Here is a 16,425-nt window from a genome sequence, read left to right on the forward strand (position 1 = left end):
AGCTCCACGCTGCTCTCTACAGAAGCGTATTTACTTCAGCAATAATTTCTACAGCATTGACCACAGCAAAGCTGCTGGGTACCTGAATACCAGCCAAGTCTGGGGTATACCGGTAAAAAGCCAACGGCAACCCCAGACACCAAGTGTTTTAGGATATGGTTGTTTTTAAATTAGAAGGGGCTTGTAACAGGGTCATGGAAGATGATTAAACTGGTTTTGAGGAGTTTATAGCTATAAAATATATTCTCCTCTAGAAAATACCCTCTTGTTCTTCAAAACATAAAGTGGCCCCCAAGTCCCACCACAGTCGGTGGCTTTCCACGAGATGTCCGTGTCCCCTTTGCTGATGATGGGCAGGGATGATACAATGATCGATTTTTTTTTTTTGCCAGTCCTGGGTCTTGAACCCTGTCCCTGTGCTGCTTTTGCTCAAGGCGAACACTCTACCACTGGCGCTACAACTCTACTTCCAGCTTTTTTGAGTAGTTTGTTAGAGGCAAGAGTCTCACAGAGTTTCCTTCCTGGGCTGGCTTTGAGCCATGATCTTCTGATCTCAACCTCCTGAAGAGCTAGGATTTCAGGTGTGAGCCCCGGCAGCTCCCTTTTTATTTTTAACAAGGGCTTCTTGGCATCCGAGCCCTTTTGGTGGGTGCCAAGGTGTACACGTCTCATACCCACTTCTGTTCCATACTGAGCAGGGCTGTCACCCTCGGGTGCCACACCTGTAATGCAGAGAAGACAACCACAGAGCTCTCAGGCCAGCTAGCCAGGAGGGCGCATGCTGATAGCGGGTCCGGTCAGCAGTTACTCACGCTGACTCTGGCTCCACCATGGGGAAACCGAACCGAACCAGAGTTTCGCTCCTTACGTGGCCTCACTCTGTGACGACTGTTGGTCGACATCTTGTCAGGTATTATAACAACAGAGTTTGTAAAGAGGAAAATAATTACTAAAAATGTAAAACTGTGGTCTTGTTAAAGGCCATGAAATTGAAAGCAATAGAATGATGAGAAATGGAAGCCAGAGCCACACAGAAGATAGAAGCGACTACAAGAGAAGATTCTGAGTTCTCCATGATGGAGACAGACTGTCTGGATGGGCCAACGCAAACCTGACAAGGGCGGGTGAAATATAAATCTACAAAATTGTCATGAAGAGCCGGAACTGATAGCTCACTTCACAGTGCTAGCTACTCTGAGGCTGAGGTAGGAGGATTGCAGTTCAAGGCCAGCCTAGGCAGAAAAGCCCATAAGCCTATCGTCTCCAATTAACCACTAGAAAGTCAGAAAGCTGCGGGTCAAGTAGTAAAATGCTAGTGCTGAGGGAAAAAAGGCAAAGGACAGTGCCCAGGCCCCAAGTTCAAGCCCTGCACGGCCACACACGCAGTTATCACTGAGACATTTCTGTTCAGTAGGCGTTTTAATTCACCTGGAATTAGTATCTCACTTTTTTCTACTTTTTTCCATAACCGAACAAAGTAATGAGAAGTGAGTGTGAGCACCGAACCAGCCTTGCCTGGATGGGCTGGGAGGGAGTGCTGGTTTATGGGGAGCGTTAGCTGTCTGCAGGGCAGGCTGGCCCTGATGGGACAGGGCGTGCGTCTGTGAGGTGCTGGTTTATGGGGAGCGTTAGCTGTCTGCAGGGCAGGCTGGCCCTGACAGGGCAGGGCGTGCGCCTGTCAGGTGTGGGGTTCACGCCAGTGTTCGCCTGGTCCAGTTCTGCGGGCAGGGCTCCTTCCTTTCTGAAGCGGAGGCAGGAATGCGCCAGAGTGAGCGCTTCCTGGGGCAAGCTGAGTCGCATCAGTGCTGCTTCTCAGTGACCCCTGCACAGCCGCAAGCCCAGCACAGCCAGAACTAAGCTGGGACTAAATCAGCACGTGCACCTCCAGCTTCCTAACTTCTCTCCTTCCTTCTACTCTCTCAGCAGCTGTGGCTGACATACATTTCTTTTATCTAGACAACGTTGCTTCTCAGTTTGCTCTAAAAATAGCACGACTTGTTGACCCACACAGAAGATAAGTTTTCTGCTTACAGACACCATTTAATCACCTACATCTTCCAGTCACTCTTTGCAGGAGAGGATTCCAAAAGAGCCCCATTCCCCACCCTAACAAAAAAAAGCCATAGATACGAAAGTCCTATCTCATTGTTTTAAGGGAAGCAGGAAAAATGAACAAATGGTTAAGACGGTCAAAGTACAAGCTGGGTACAGGCTCACGCCTGTTATCCTAGCTACTTGGGAAGTAGAGATCAGGAGGGTTGAAGTTTGAGGCCAGCCTGAGCATCTTTCTCTGCAGTGGCATGGGGGGCTAAGATCAGAGACGGCAGGCCTAGGCCCCCAGGCAAAAAAGTCTGCAAGACTCCATCTCAACCGTGGCTGGGCTGTGGTATGTGTGTGTCATACTAGGACTGTTGGGGTCAGCCCTTGCAAAAAATAAAGTCCTATCTAAAAAGTAGCCAGAACAAAAAGGGCTGGAGGTGTGGCTCCCGTGGAAGAGGTTGAAGCCCTAGATTCCAACTGTTTAGAAAAAAATTAAAAAAGGAAAACACTGAGGGCAGGAAGGGTTAAGAAGGGCTCAGCCAGCCGGGCCTTTCCATATACGGCTCTAAATGGCATGCTAGGTCCAAATTCTTTACCTGAAATATTTAGACTTCGGAATTCTTGAGAGTTGAAAAAAGAAAATAAGAAAGTATATGCTGCACATACACACATTAGGCAGAACCAGAAGCCAGATGAGGGTCAGTATCCTACAACAAGCACACACATTATCTCTGCAACTAAACAAACCAATAGCAAGAGGTAGGATCGATGACAGACTGAAAATTTTATTTCTGTTGGTGCCAGATCTACTGTAAAATAAGTTATGAAGGAATTTATGGCTTTTTAGAGCCTCATAGAGAGTTCAACTGTTGATAATAAATTCTGAAATTTCAGACAGTTTTCCAAAAATTAGTTTGGCCGCATAATCATCAACTGGGACTTTTAAAAAGTTCAATATATATTTCTGACCTTCTAGGAAGAACAAACTAAGTTCAGAAGAGGATTTATACACAGGAATGTTCATGGTAATTTTATTTACAACAATAGAAATGGAATTTGAATGGTTATTTATGGAGCAGCCAAATAAAGGGACATAATTTGGTCATAAAATGTCATTTTGAAGATCCCTAAGGGCTTAGGAAAAGGCTTGTAACGTACTGCCGAATCTAAAACAAGACATAAAACTTCATACTCACTGTGATTGCCATTTAAGAAGAATGTACATATTTATGTGAAAAAAGACTTGGAGAAAATACGCCAAAATAGTAATGACAATTCCTGCTAAGCATCAGACTCAAAGGGGATGTTTACTGCACTACTTAAACCTTTCAAGATTTTCTCTCGTAACTATTAGTTTTCTGCACAGAATTTATCTCACTACGTGCCATATCTGGGAATGTCGCAGGTCGCTGCAGGGGGAGGAGGCTGTTCAGGCAGCCCTGAGCATGGTCTGGCGTCCACGCCCACCTTCCAGGGTGGCTGGGCTCATGGAACCCGCAGAGGAAGCAGGGCCACTTCCTGCGACCCAGAAGTAACTTACTTAACACCGGCTGAGAAGCTCATCACGGGGAAGAAGAGCCCGTCGGTGTTGAAGTTCTCAAACATGCCCTGGACCGGCTGCCCGTTGATGCGGAAGGAGATGCTGGGCACCCCCAGGTCCAGGCAGCAGCTCACCACGTCGTCCGACCTCAGCAGGTGCTGGTTGATGGAGGCGACCGCTCTGGGTATCCGTCCTGGTGGGCACAGCACAGGAAGAGATGGAGGGCCCTGGGGATGCCCACGGGGAGGGGGGAGACCCAGCGGGGAGGTGGGGGGTACAGCGGGCACGTCGGAGGCTGGGAGGGGCCAACATATTTGAAGCACTGCTTTGTGATATGAACACTGAGAAAGTATTTCTAAGTTGAAGAGAGAGCAGGCATCGTGCCTGACAGATACTGCTTCTGCTGGGTGAAGCTCTCCGGAGGCAGGGGTACCACTCATACTCATACTCAAAGGCCTTGCTGCCTTCTACAGCCTCAAAAACATACAGCCAGAGCAGCGTGCGGGCACCTGGCAGCGATTCTAGTGCTCGAGAGGGTGGGGTGGGGTCGGGGGCCGAAAGCCGGCCTGGGCTACATCATGAGAATCTCTCAAAAACAAGGGCCGGGGATCCAGTCCAGCGGCACAGTACTTGCCCAAAGCCCTGGTGTGTTTCTTGAAGCCACCAGGGAAAAAGAAGATGTGGCCACTCTATCCCTGCGGGAGAAGCCACAGAGGGCGGAAGTGGTCAGATACCACCACGCAGCCTGGCCGGCTCATTGGCTTTTAAAAACTTTAATGTCAGATTTAGTAGGGTGACAAAGATGCAAGATATCTTATTTCTTGATTACAAAACATATGTTTCTTACAAATGTTCATAATGTATACAGAAAAGTATAAAAAAAAAAGAAAAAAAGGTCCACAAAATGTTTCTAGTAAAGTACATTCATGCATATCTACAGATTTTTAACTAAGCTGGGATATGCAGGCTTTATCATTTTTTCCAACTAAAACATCAAACATTTAGCTCTCTCATAAAATATTCATTAGAACTGGATTGTAATGGCTTCATAATAAGTCACCAAAAGGTAATTAAAACATTTTCACCTGATGGGTATGAGAGCTAGATGCCAATCTTGTACACGTATCTTTGGTAATAGTTCTAATCTCAGCTTAAAACTGTTCACTGTTATCAGTGGACTAAAGAGATTGAAAGTATCAAATCCTTCTTAAATAAAACCAAACATAGGCCAAGGTTCTTGCCCCTGAATAGTCCATATCCTAGATGGGAATGAACAATCAAGAAACCTTACAAGACTAATGGGTAAACACTGGAACGGAGGTACAAAGGTTGCTTTCTAGAGGTAGGGAAGGTGTCATGTCAGTCTGGGAATTCAGAACGTGAAGTGGACAAACCAGAAAGAAAAGCGCAAAGGAATGAATAACAAATTTGCCACTGGCAGAGCTTGTCAGGCTGGAGTAGGGGTCCATGAACACTGGGTCGGCGTGAGCGGCCAGCCAAGCCAGGGAGGCGCACAGAATGCAGGCCATCTGTCGAGGAGGAATACCACAGCCTAGAATGCGTGGTGCACACTGACCAGTTTGTTGAGTGTGGTCTAGAAGTCTATGCGTGAAGCTTTAATACTTTACTTCGCTGCAGAGAATGAGGGATAAGTTCCTCATTATAGGACCCACAGCAATATTAAACAAACAAACAAACAATGAAGTCAAATGAACAGTATGCAGGTTTGACATGTTTCTAATTTCTTTAAGGAGACTGATCCTTCCCAGCTCATGGTGTGGAGTTTAGATATGCTAAGCTCCAGAAACCTTTCTTTCTTCTATGAAAGTCTATGAATAAAAGGATGAGAAAATGAGAAAAAAAAGCTTACTGCCTGGTAAAGAAAGCTAAGTGGCTGTTTATTCATGCAATCACAACAATCCTATATGATCAAGGTTTTTACCAGTAGAGAGACTGAGCTCAAGTCACGTGATATGCTGTGGACCAAGTACCGAGGACTAGTCAAAACAGTGCTGTATTAAACCTAATATACTCCGAGACTCATAACTCTGTATTGTTTCACCAGACAGTGGCATGTTCAGCGTGAGCAATGTGAGACTCCGTGGTTTTGGGGAAGAGGTCAGAGGTCGGGCCTTGGGAGGCACTCACCTGACCAAAGGTGAAGTCCGTCGAAGCCGTAGGAGTGCAAGTCGTCGCCCACACCATTGCCCCCCCATCCTTCCCCGCCTCCGGGGTACGGGGCGTAGCCCGAGGACGATGCCCAGCCCACCCGCAGGTGCGTGGGCTCCGCTGTCAGGAAGGGGTCCACCTGGTCGATTATCAGCTCAAAGTACCACTTCTTATACTGTGCTGAGCCCTCAGCAACTCCCAGGAAGATGTTTGGCCGGATGCTGAAATCAAACACCAGACAGCTGTCACCCAGAGACTATGAACAACGGGAAAAAAACAAGTTGGGCCAGACTACAGAAGGCACTGGCCCAACCGGACCTCAGGCGAGAACAAGTGTAGGTTTTAGCTATTGTTCAAAAGCAGAAAAGGCTTAGAACCCTCAGCACATGGTCGGGTTCTCTGCGGGAAGAATCAGGACCGCACAACTCCACTATGAACATGGAGGAGGGCTCTAAAGATCCTACTCTAGGCAACATACTTATGCATGCCAACTACAGACAATGGTGCTGCAACACTACCCAGAGCTGTACGGTCTTTCTGTAAGTCAAAGAAATTACTCAAGTTCCATCTTCTGCTAAATTGGTTTAAGCATCCTCATTTTCTAAAGCGCAGCTTTGTCCCCTGAGTATTATTAATACCAACAGCCTCTTAAAAGCATTAAAAAGTCGCTACCAGCCACGAGCTTGTTAAGGGCAAGCGATGTTAATACACTCAGTGGCGTGGTTAACCGCCTGGGAGTCTTGGTTTGGGTTAGGGGGAGTTGGAGTACTGGCGTCTGAGCTCAGGGCCTCATACTTGCTTCTGGTCCTGTTTTGCTTTAGCTTGTTCTTCATAGTTCTTTTTCCTGGGGCTGGCCTTGAAGTGAGATCTTCTTACCTATGGCTTGATGAAAGCAACCACCCCTGGCCTTGTTTAAGAGTTTGCAATCGAAGCTAGACCTTAAGTGACGATAGTGGTCACAGGACAGGAGTGTACAGGGCTCTGTCTACAGAGCATCGGCAGGTACGGGGGGAGGAAAAGGACAGGATATTGAATAATAAAGATTGAAGTATGCTATATACTGTGGAATTGTCATAATGGAACTGGAATTATAGCGACGTCTCCTTGTAGTCTGACTTTTTGGTTTTACTGGCGGTTCATTCCTGTAATCTTAGTTTGAAGGCTGAGAACAGGAAGATTGTGGTTCAAGGCCAGCCCTGGCAGAAACGTTCATGAGATTCCTAGTTAACCCGTAGCTGGTTGTAATGGCACATGGCGTCATAGGAGGCTGAGACTCAGGCCAGCCCCGAGTCTACCTCTCTACAGAAGAGAAGGTAGAGTGGTGGTGTCCACGTGACCCCAGCAGGAAGCCTAAGAGTCTGTGGATCACATCTCACTTGTGGGCCAGAGAGGGGTATGAGGGCCTATCCGTCAAATAACCAGTGAAGAGCAGAGGCCTGATCAGTGGCGTCACGGCAGTCTATGAAAGACAGGAAGGCCAGCGTCCAAACCACCACTATAACCCAACGTGAAACAAAAGCTCGGTAACACAGCCAGAAAAACACAAACGAGAGATATGTTTGGGGTAAAGTCTTTGAGATGGACTCTTCCCGGATGGCAAGGGAAACCTGGGCTGTGTAGGGAGGAAGGTCTGGGTGGCGACTTGGGTCTGTAGGCCGCCCCGCACCTCAGAAGGTGTGCTCTGCCCGACGGGAGGATTAACATCGTCAGGTGTCTCAGGCCTGGTGAGTGCACAGAGCTCGAGTGTGGTTGCGTGTGGCCCGGCAGGTAGGTCCTGCGACCAGCCTCGCCAGCCTGGCTCACAGAGGTAGCAGTCGGGCAAACAAATGCCCATATGCCGGAGGATACAAACAACCAAGTGTCAACGTGTGACACCCCTTCTACTAAAAGATTTCAGAAAAGACACTGCTCTAGCAAACTGTGCATATGTGACACAGAGACTGCAGCGCGGGCGGCCGGGTGCCAGGTAACGCCTGGCGGCCCACTTTCCCAGCTCCTCAGCTGAGATGCTGCCCAGCCTCAAACTCAGGACCTGGAGGGAGGAAGCGAGCAGCTCTGCAGAGGTCCTCACAAAGCGTTCCCCCCCGCCCGGGCCTGTGCCACATACGCGGGTTTTCATGGAAACAACAGTGGGCCACTCAAGCCCAGAGCGGGCCTCCTTCTGGGGGCATGCAGGGGAAATGGTTCCGCGGGTATGGATGACGGTAGCGCAGTGGTAAACCATACGCATGTGCGGATGACGGTAGCCACCCACCTGGTCACGTCATTGATCAGCCGCGTCTGCAGGAGCAGGTTTCTCTGGGGCAGTAAGTTGTCACAGATCAGGTTCTGGTTGGCTCTCATGGCAACCCCGTTGCAGAGACAGAGGGAACACAGGACATCCAGAACCTGTAGCAGAACATACCGGACACACCTCAGGCCTTCAGGAGGGCGCCATGGGAAGGCCCCGACCGCCGGGGACAGAGGCAGCGGGGTGAGACCGGAGGGTAGAGGATGGGTCAGGGACAGGGCAGCCTCACCCACTGCTCCCACGGGAAGCGAGTCTGCGCTCCATCCCCCCCGACTCCACATGCTACCTGCACGCTGTCATTGTTCTCCGGCAGCCCGCAGGAGCCTAGACCCGGAAGGCGCAGTGTGGAGCGGGGGCTGTCTGAGGATTCCCCGACAGCTCCGTCCTCTAGCCCAGCCCCGACTGCCCGGCAGATGGAGGTGACCCTGTGGTGCAGGAACCCCTGCTTCCCTTCACCACGGTCCCTGCATGCAAAAGGCTCACTACATTCAGTGAGGGCTCCCACGCCTGCGGCGATACTTCAGAACACATAAGATGCCCTTAGATTCTGGGAAATCGGTAAATCGGGAGGCCCATGAATCTGAGAGCCTTGTCACCTCTCCGTGCCCCTTTCCAGTTGTCTGGGAAATGGAGGGTGGTCCTGGCCACCACCTCCCGCCCTGCCCCGCACGTCACATGCTCTGTCCTTCAGATGTTCTGTTGGCACGGTGGCAGAGGCCAGGTTGGTCCTCTCTCCCCCAGAGGGAGGAAGGTCCCAACAGCAGTCAGTAAACAACAGCGGTGTCCAGGCTGGCCGGCGCGTGGCCCGGGGGGGAGCAGCTGAGCGTCAGTCTTTCAAAGTGGCCACCAAAGATGCAGTGCTCACTAGGGTAGCTTAGGGTGCTGATGGCATTTGTGTCCGTGGTTCTCAAAAACCGATTTTCTACCCGATTCCCTGAGTGTCAACTTCATTCCAGATAAATACAAAGCATGTTTACGGGAGAAGCAGAGAAGAGCCCCAAAGCTGTGTGATGAGGAGCTCCTGCCACGAACACCCCACGAACGGTATCAACTGCGGAGATTTGAAATCTGGAGGGTCATCTCTCACTTTGTGGCGGGAAATTAAAGGCATTTCATCTGGCCTTTCGCACATTTTCCTGTTTAGCCTGGAAGTGACAGCCGCAGGAGCTCCACTGTCACCCCAGGAGAAAAGCAGAGCTAATCCCCACACAACAGGGACAAGAAGAGCAGGGAAAGCGTTGCCAAAAACACCCACCCGAACAGAGTGGTGCCTCGCCCAAGCGAGCAGCACAGGACTCACAGCTGACGTTTTAAAAGGCATTCCTTTGTGAAAACCAGGGAACTCGTTTTGTCACTTTTGTAAGAAAGAAAAAAAAACCTAAGGGATGTAGAGTGCGGGGGGAGGAGTAGCCCAGAGACGCCGAGGGCCCCCAGGCCAGCTCAGCAGCCTCTGGGAAGGCCGGTGGACAGGCAGGCTCTGCGGTGACCCCAGCCCGGAGGAAACCTTCCCGGAGCCCACAAAGACAGACGGACGCACTCCGCGGGGTCACGCAGGGTCACTCCAAGTACGTGGGGTCACGGCCAGGGGGAAGGTGGTGAAGGTGATGTGCATCACTTCTCGGCAGTTATGGGAGTGCTTGCTTTTCGTACCCCCTCCCGGCCTTCATCACAGGACCTTTGCTGTATTCCCTGCGGCACGCTCCTAGGCTATGTAACACAGACACTCACATACTGGTCATGACGCGGGGTTTCCACTCCAAGGAGTTCTGCATTTCAATCATTGTAAGAACAAAATGACATACATCCGCAGGATAGCCGGTCTCGCGAGAAACGCTGGGAATATGACGTTCCTGGTGGGGCCTGCCATCACTGAGCCACGGCCCCTGAGAACTGTCTTAACATCAAGGGCCCCTATCCTGGTCGTCTTCTGTCTCTGCTGAGTGGGAGCCATGAGGATGCTGCTTCGGAGGGGCTGCACGTGAACACCGGGAGCGGCACCCAGAAGAGGCTAAGCCCAATGCCGTCATCATCATCCCTGCTTCTGGCAAATGGCTTCTGATGCCCTTCAGTGTCTCTAGAGTCCTGTGCATTTTGAGTCATTATCTTCATGGAAACTAAGTGGATGGTCAGAATTTCCTGAAAATCTAGGGCTACAGACCATACAGCAGCTTGTATAGCAAAATGGTTCCTTGACATATCTGTTTTTGCTTTTAAAAAATATTGTTACTATTACTATTATTATTATCATCTATATGTTGTTGTACAAAAAAGCTTCAATTCAATATGATCCTTGACATTTTCTATGCAAAGGTGAAGTACTGGGACCAAGCCTGGCCTGTACTCAGCACATTTTTCTGCAAAATGAACAGACACTGAAGATGACTTGGCCCAGGTCTTCTCTTTGAAAATACATCAATCCAGTTGATTAATCTCTACAAGATGGCTGGAATTCATAGCAAAGCCAAACTGGTTCAACTGTACTGTCAAACTTTTTTCAGGAGTGCCTTTACTCTAGAGGAATAAAAGGACTTTTACTGCCGGGCGCCAGTGGCTCACGCCTGTCATCCTAGCTACTCAGAAGGCTGAGATCTGAGGATCACGGTTCACAGCCAGCCTGGGCAGGAACGTCTGTGAGCCTCTTATCTCCAATTAACCACTAGAGAACCAGAAGTGGCGCTGTGGCTCAAGTGGTAGAGCGCTCGCCTTGAGCTGAAGAGCTGAGGGACAGCGCCCAGGGCCAGAGTTCAAGCCCCACGACCGACAGAAAAAAGAAAAAAAGGCCTTTTACTAGCCCACCTGGGTAAGTTGGCTAATCAAGTATTGCTTTCCTCTAGCTAACGAGGCCTCGGCGCGCTCAGAAGTGTTCACAGCAGCAATGAGGATGGGATGGACAGACTAGCAGTTAACTTGCCACCAAGTCACACACGTTCAATAGTTTCTAAGGCTAAAAGAAGCCCTTAGAAGCTGGGTAGCTATGAAGTGTGTTGGGTGGCATCACAGAGAAGGCTCTGGAATAACAAATCAAGACCTACGTTTCTTCAAAGGGCCTCTCTAACACCTGTACATGGACCGTGGCTAGTACCATGTGTTTCTTGTGGGATTATCAATCATTTCAACTGTATTTTTCAGACAGGAAAATATGTAATGGAACAGAGCAAACTGTGACTGAGGCTGGGGTCAGGCCTGGTTTTGATTTACCACATTTGAGAAAGCAATTACAGACCCCACCTATTTCTTTCTCTTCTTGGCCAAGCAATGTCACAGATGCTAAGGACCGTGGCTTTCCTGCTCTCTGTGGAGGCTGCACGTGGTGTAGTCAGTATTCTACAAGGCTCCTTCTGGACTCGTTGACCGTGGGTCCAACACGCAGCAGAGGGGCCATACCCAGCTGCATCGTTCGCAGTCTGCAGAAGCACAGCTGCTGTCCCACATGCCCCGCCTTGCCGCGGTCCGTGGACCGGACACCCAGCCCTCTGAGAGCCTTCCTGACTACTTACTAGGCCGCACATCAGCCTCGACCTGTGCTGAGGATCTGGAGGTCAGGATGGAAAAACACGTTATGGATTTCTTCCCACAGATCCTTGTTTCTTAGCAATAGAATTTCACAGCGATAATGAAACTATAAAAGACCTAAAAATACTGATACAACACCCCCTCTTTGTGGAATGTTCTGGTTTTACTGATGAAATAGACTCAAGAGTCTCACGGAAGTGTGTATCAAATGAAAAGTTGGCATCTTTGGTCCCGTTTGATAATGCTAGGGGGTCTTTTGTTTTGTTTTCTTACCTTTGCTTGGTTTGACTCATTAAAATGAGTTTCATTTAACTGCAAGGCTTGCTGTTTTAAATCTGATTTTTGCATATCTGCTCTGCATAGCTGAGGAAGACAGATTTCCTAAGGTGGGAACTGTCTTGTGGCACTGGTGTCGGGGGCCCAGTGGAGAGACCGATCGCGAGCTCTGCGTTAAGGTAATGACAGTGGACACAGCTTGGGAGCCAGTGGGCACACAGGACACCATCTCAGATCTGACAGGGCTGTCCTGAGCATGTTTATAGGCAAAGAAGGTCTTTTGGAACCAATCCTCAGGCCCTGGGTGTCATATAGGAAGTATCAGGGAGGGAAAGGCAAGGAAAAGAGTCATACCCACCTTGTGATTCCGACCGTGTTTATCCAACAGGGAAATGATGGACTTGATGTGTCCTTCAGCTATCAGATTTAAGGCTTCCGGGCTTTCAGTCAAAATGCAGTGCAAGACCTCCAAGATACCTACGTGAGTGCCACAAAAATCATTTGGACATTAAATAACCTGCAGAACTGACCATCACTTAGAAACCCAGGGGAGACGCGATTATCCTGAGGGGACAAGGCTATCAGAGACGCAATCATCATCTCAGGTAGACTTCGGGAGCCTAAGGGCTAGTCTATAATTTAGAGTTAAGTTAATTCAATACTATCTCTCTTTGTCTGTTAAAACACACTGAAGGGCTCAGAGCTGGTGACTCCTAACTGTAATCCAAGCTGCTCAGGAGGCTGAGATCTGAGGACTGCAGTTCAAAGCCAGCCCAGACATGAACGTCTGTGAGACTCTATTTCTAACAAACTAAAAAGCATAGGGACAGTGCCCAGGTCCTGAGCTTAAGCCCCAGAACCAGAAATGTGCACGCGCGCATACCCACACAGCTCTCCCCCCCAATTATATATTCTATACTGTGCCGGTCTCTGGGCTTGAACGCGGCCTGGGTGCTGTCCCTGAACTTGAGTCATAGTTTACTGGAGTTATGAGTTTCATATACTTTCCTTTCCAGGCTGGCTTTGAACTATGATTCTTAGATCTCGGCCTCTGGAGTAGCTAGGGTAACAGGTGATAATAGGCATCTAGCTAAGAAAACAACTCTATTCTTTTTTAAATCAGGCTTTGTATAACTGATCTTGGAATATAATGTACGAGGAGAGCAGGAAAGACGTGGAGAGGTGGGTGCTCCTGGCCCGTGTGTGTGGATGTGCCTGCTCTCTGTCTCTGTCTCTGAGGAGCTGTGTGTGGATGCGCCCGCTCTCTGTCTCTGAGGAACTGTGTGTGGATGCGCCTGTTCTCTGTCTCTGTCTCTGAGGAACGCTGTGTGTGGATGTGCTCTCTGTCTCTGTCTCTGAGGAACGCTGTGTGTGGATGCGCCCGCTCTCTGTCTCTGTCTCTGAGGAGCTGTGTGTGGATGCGCCCGCTCTCTGTCTCTGAGGAGCTGTGTGTGGATGCGCCCGCTCTGTCTCTGAGGAACTGTGTGTGGATGCGCCTGTTCTCTGTCTCTGTCTCTGAGGAACGCTGTGTGTGGATGCGCTCTCTGTCTCTGTCTCTGAGGAACGCTGTGTGTGGATGCGCCCGCTCTCTGTCTCTGTCTCTGAGGAGCTGTGTGTGGATGCACCCGCTCTCTGCATCTACCTCTGAGGAATGCACCTACACTTCTCCGTCCCTGCAGGATGCCCACACCTGTCACGAGCATCGTCCTTAGGAGGCCAATGGCTGATCCCTGACAACAATGAGCACAATGTCTCCCCTTCTCTGCGTCATCAAGACAGTTGTAGACGTTAGTGACGGGGGTCTGGGGGAAGTGAGAATCATCCTCTCTATTCCATATTTGCCCTTGAACTTTGCTCCTAACTGGATGATGAATACCAGAGGCACCAAGGAGTCACCAGGAGGCTGGGATTACTAGGTGGGGGGGTGTTTAAAGGGCCCAGGGGGTGAAGATGAAGGTTCAAGCTGCGGAAGTGAAGAAACACCGAGAATGGGGTGAGGGAAGGGGAGTAATAGTGAAGCGCAGCGCATCGCGGTGTAAGGATGGCAGAGACTCCCTGAAGGCTTCTAAGTAACAAGGCAACAGAGGAGATGGAGAAGGAGGAACAGAAGGGCCCATCGGATTGAGGTACACCATACGCATGTGTGAAAGGTCATGGTGAAATCCTTTGTGTAATTCATAGACACTAAAAATAAGTGGTAGGAGCAAGACAGGTTCTTTTGAGGGTGTCAGGGGAGAGGGGAGTCAATCAGAGGAGGTGAATAGCAGTGGAGATGCGTCAGTGAAAATAGAACAATAAAAATCTATTGGAATTGTTCTGAGAGGTGGGGATGATGAGGGACGGGGGACAGGGGGACTTGGTCAGGATGCGCTGTACGCAGGTAGGAATATCACAATGAGACCCTCCCGTGCAATTCACTTATGCCAATGCAAATGCAAAGAAAAGACCTGCAGGGTCGGTGTTTGAGCTGTCAGCAAAGAACGCATCAGGGAGCCCGGAACTTTCTCTTTGTTGCAGCAATGATCTGCGAATTATTGGCAGTCTGCTGGGAGATTCGTTATCATGCTCTGTAAATTCTCACCTGAGGAAGATTCCAGTCTGTCCAGTTTGCTGATCAGCCAGTCGAGGTTGGTGGAGAACTGTGCACAGTTGTTTCTATTCCCACGAATGAGAGCAGCTGCAAACGAGTGGAGGTTTGCGGGAGAGGGCAGGGGAGGCTGCCCAGTTCCCGGGGGCGGCCTGGGCTGCCCGCCTTCCAGAGACAGGTCAAGGGGGGAAAACACCTGCTAATCAACTCACAGAACACCTGCCTGGCCACGAGTGAAGAATACAACCTCTTGGGATGTCTTCTTAAGTCTTGCTAGAAAAGATGGTGCAGGATGTCTATGTCTTGCCTTTCTCTATTCTACGATGATAAAATAAGCTACGGGCCATGACTCCCAAGTGGACACGCAGAAGGGCCAGGCTTAGGAGCACAGCAACCCTCACAGTCTAACTGATTTTTCTGCAAAGACGTTAGAACTGGAAGGCTCTGTAAAGAGGCTTTACTCTCGTTCCCTCAGGAATTGAGGATCAGAAAGTGTTGGTGTTAAATAGTTTCACACATAATTTTGGTAAAAGTGGTCACCACCTGCTTCTACTTGCTGCTGACTTCTGCTCTAACCTGGAAAGTATAGTCAGTTGTAGACTAGCTCAGGGGGAATGGCGGGCTAGTCAGATGGCTGGAGATCACTGCGGGTTGGCAGGTGGCCCCCCCAAGCCCTCCGAAAGCATGCTGGGGAAGAGGGCTGCGCTGTGCTCACCTAGCAGCTTGTACAGGAGGTTTAGAACTTCTTTCCAAGCCAGGCTACTCTCTTCCCTTGCGATTCCTGCAAAGTGTGCCACGCTGTTGTAGACATTCAAGCGGTCAATGCAATTCAACACGAGGGCCAACATTCCCTGAGGAGGAGAGTTGAGGAAAGATCAACGTTCTTGATGAAGATGCTGGCCTGACTTCCCTCTGTTTTCTCCCTCCACTTGGTTCAGTGTTAAAATGCAAATAGGTGTTCCTGGTGCCAGCTGAATTCTTCTTCCCCCAAAGAAACAAACTACCCATCGTTATGCCTCAGAGACTGCACAGCACAGGCTTGGCGGCGAGTCAGCGTCCCTTCGGGCAGGGGTGTGCTCACGTGCCGTGCTTCACATGTTCTGAGGAGCCCGATGCGTCCCAAAGCTTGCTTTCCATCTGCCATGAAGTGATCCTGACTCACCCACCAACAGCTCTGGATAGAATACCACTCTTTCTCTTAAATCGCCAGTAAGTTCAAGAAACTGCATTCAAATGCAAAAGACAACTGTTCTTTGCTCCTCCTCCCGCTCTTCCAAATGTGAGAGTCAGAGAAAATAAAACCTGGCCACTCCTCAGGCAACGTCCCCGGCTGTATCATCCCATGCCTACCAAGGCTTGGGGCGGAGGAAGCACTCCCAACCGCCACGTGCGAAAGCACAGCGTGCTGGAGCATCCGCCTCGCTTAGACCAAGACTGAGCAGGGAAGGGATGTCCCACACGGGAGCTTCGCCTCGCCCCAGGCATGAAGGGTGCAGATGTCAACCACAGTGTGTGAGCACCAGGTCTGGAGAGGACTCGTCACCGATCCCAGGTCCCACGGCGCCCGGAGTGGCGCTAGAGCTGGCTCCAGTTGGTGTTTTCCCACCTCCAATGACCCGTGTGCAAGCTCTAACACCAGACCTCAGCGTACCCGAACCTTTCACACCAGGGCTCAGACATTTCCAGTACGGCAGCGGGTAGGTATTTGTATCCCTCAAACAGATTTTGTAGAGATCACAGCCAATGCTGTGCCGGGACAGCTAATTTGCTGGCATGTATCTGGGGCACACACGTGGCCCAGGAGCTTTAATACTCCACCGGTATGGAGGAGTGAGAATATGGAGGAGAGGGTGAACTCTTCCAAGTGTGCTGTGTCCATGTGTGGAAACACTGTCTTCATGTGACAAACGTATGCTTGCTCAAACACAAATAAATACCAATAGAGGGTTGAACGTGCCAGCCCTGGCCGTGTAGTCAGGGGCAGCGGGAGGGATCATCCAGCCCCACCTC

At 50.0% G+C, this 16,425-nt stretch overlaps 1 protein-coding gene across 1 annotated transcript in view; it reads right to left on the reverse strand.

Annotated features, from left to right (window-relative positions):
* Positions 1–16,425, reverse strand: part of Ryr3 (ryanodine receptor 3) — a 348,483-nt gene that overhangs the window by 171,883 nt on the left and 160,175 nt on the right. The window contains exons 14-19 of the mRNA XM_070005709.1: positions 15,131–15,266; positions 14,410–14,505; positions 12,187–12,305; positions 8,004–8,137; positions 5,729–5,970; positions 3,581–3,773 (exon numbers count right to left, since the gene is read on the reverse strand). Coding sequence (XP_069861810.1) covers positions 3,581–3,773; positions 5,729–5,970; positions 8,004–8,137; positions 12,187–12,305; positions 14,410–14,505; positions 15,131–15,266 — 920 coding nt within the window. The remainder of the gene's footprint in view (positions 1–3,580; positions 3,774–5,728; positions 5,971–8,003; positions 8,138–12,186; positions 12,306–14,409; positions 14,506–15,130; positions 15,267–16,425) is intronic.

The sequence above is a fragment of the Dipodomys merriami genome, unplaced genomic scaffold (genome assembly GCF_024711535.1).
Source record: "Dipodomys merriami isolate MVZ:Mamm:240054 unplaced genomic scaffold, mDipMer1.0.p SCAF_69, whole genome shotgun sequence".
NCBI classification, from domain to species: Eukaryota; Metazoa; Chordata; class Mammalia; order Rodentia; family Heteromyidae; genus Dipodomys; species Dipodomys merriami.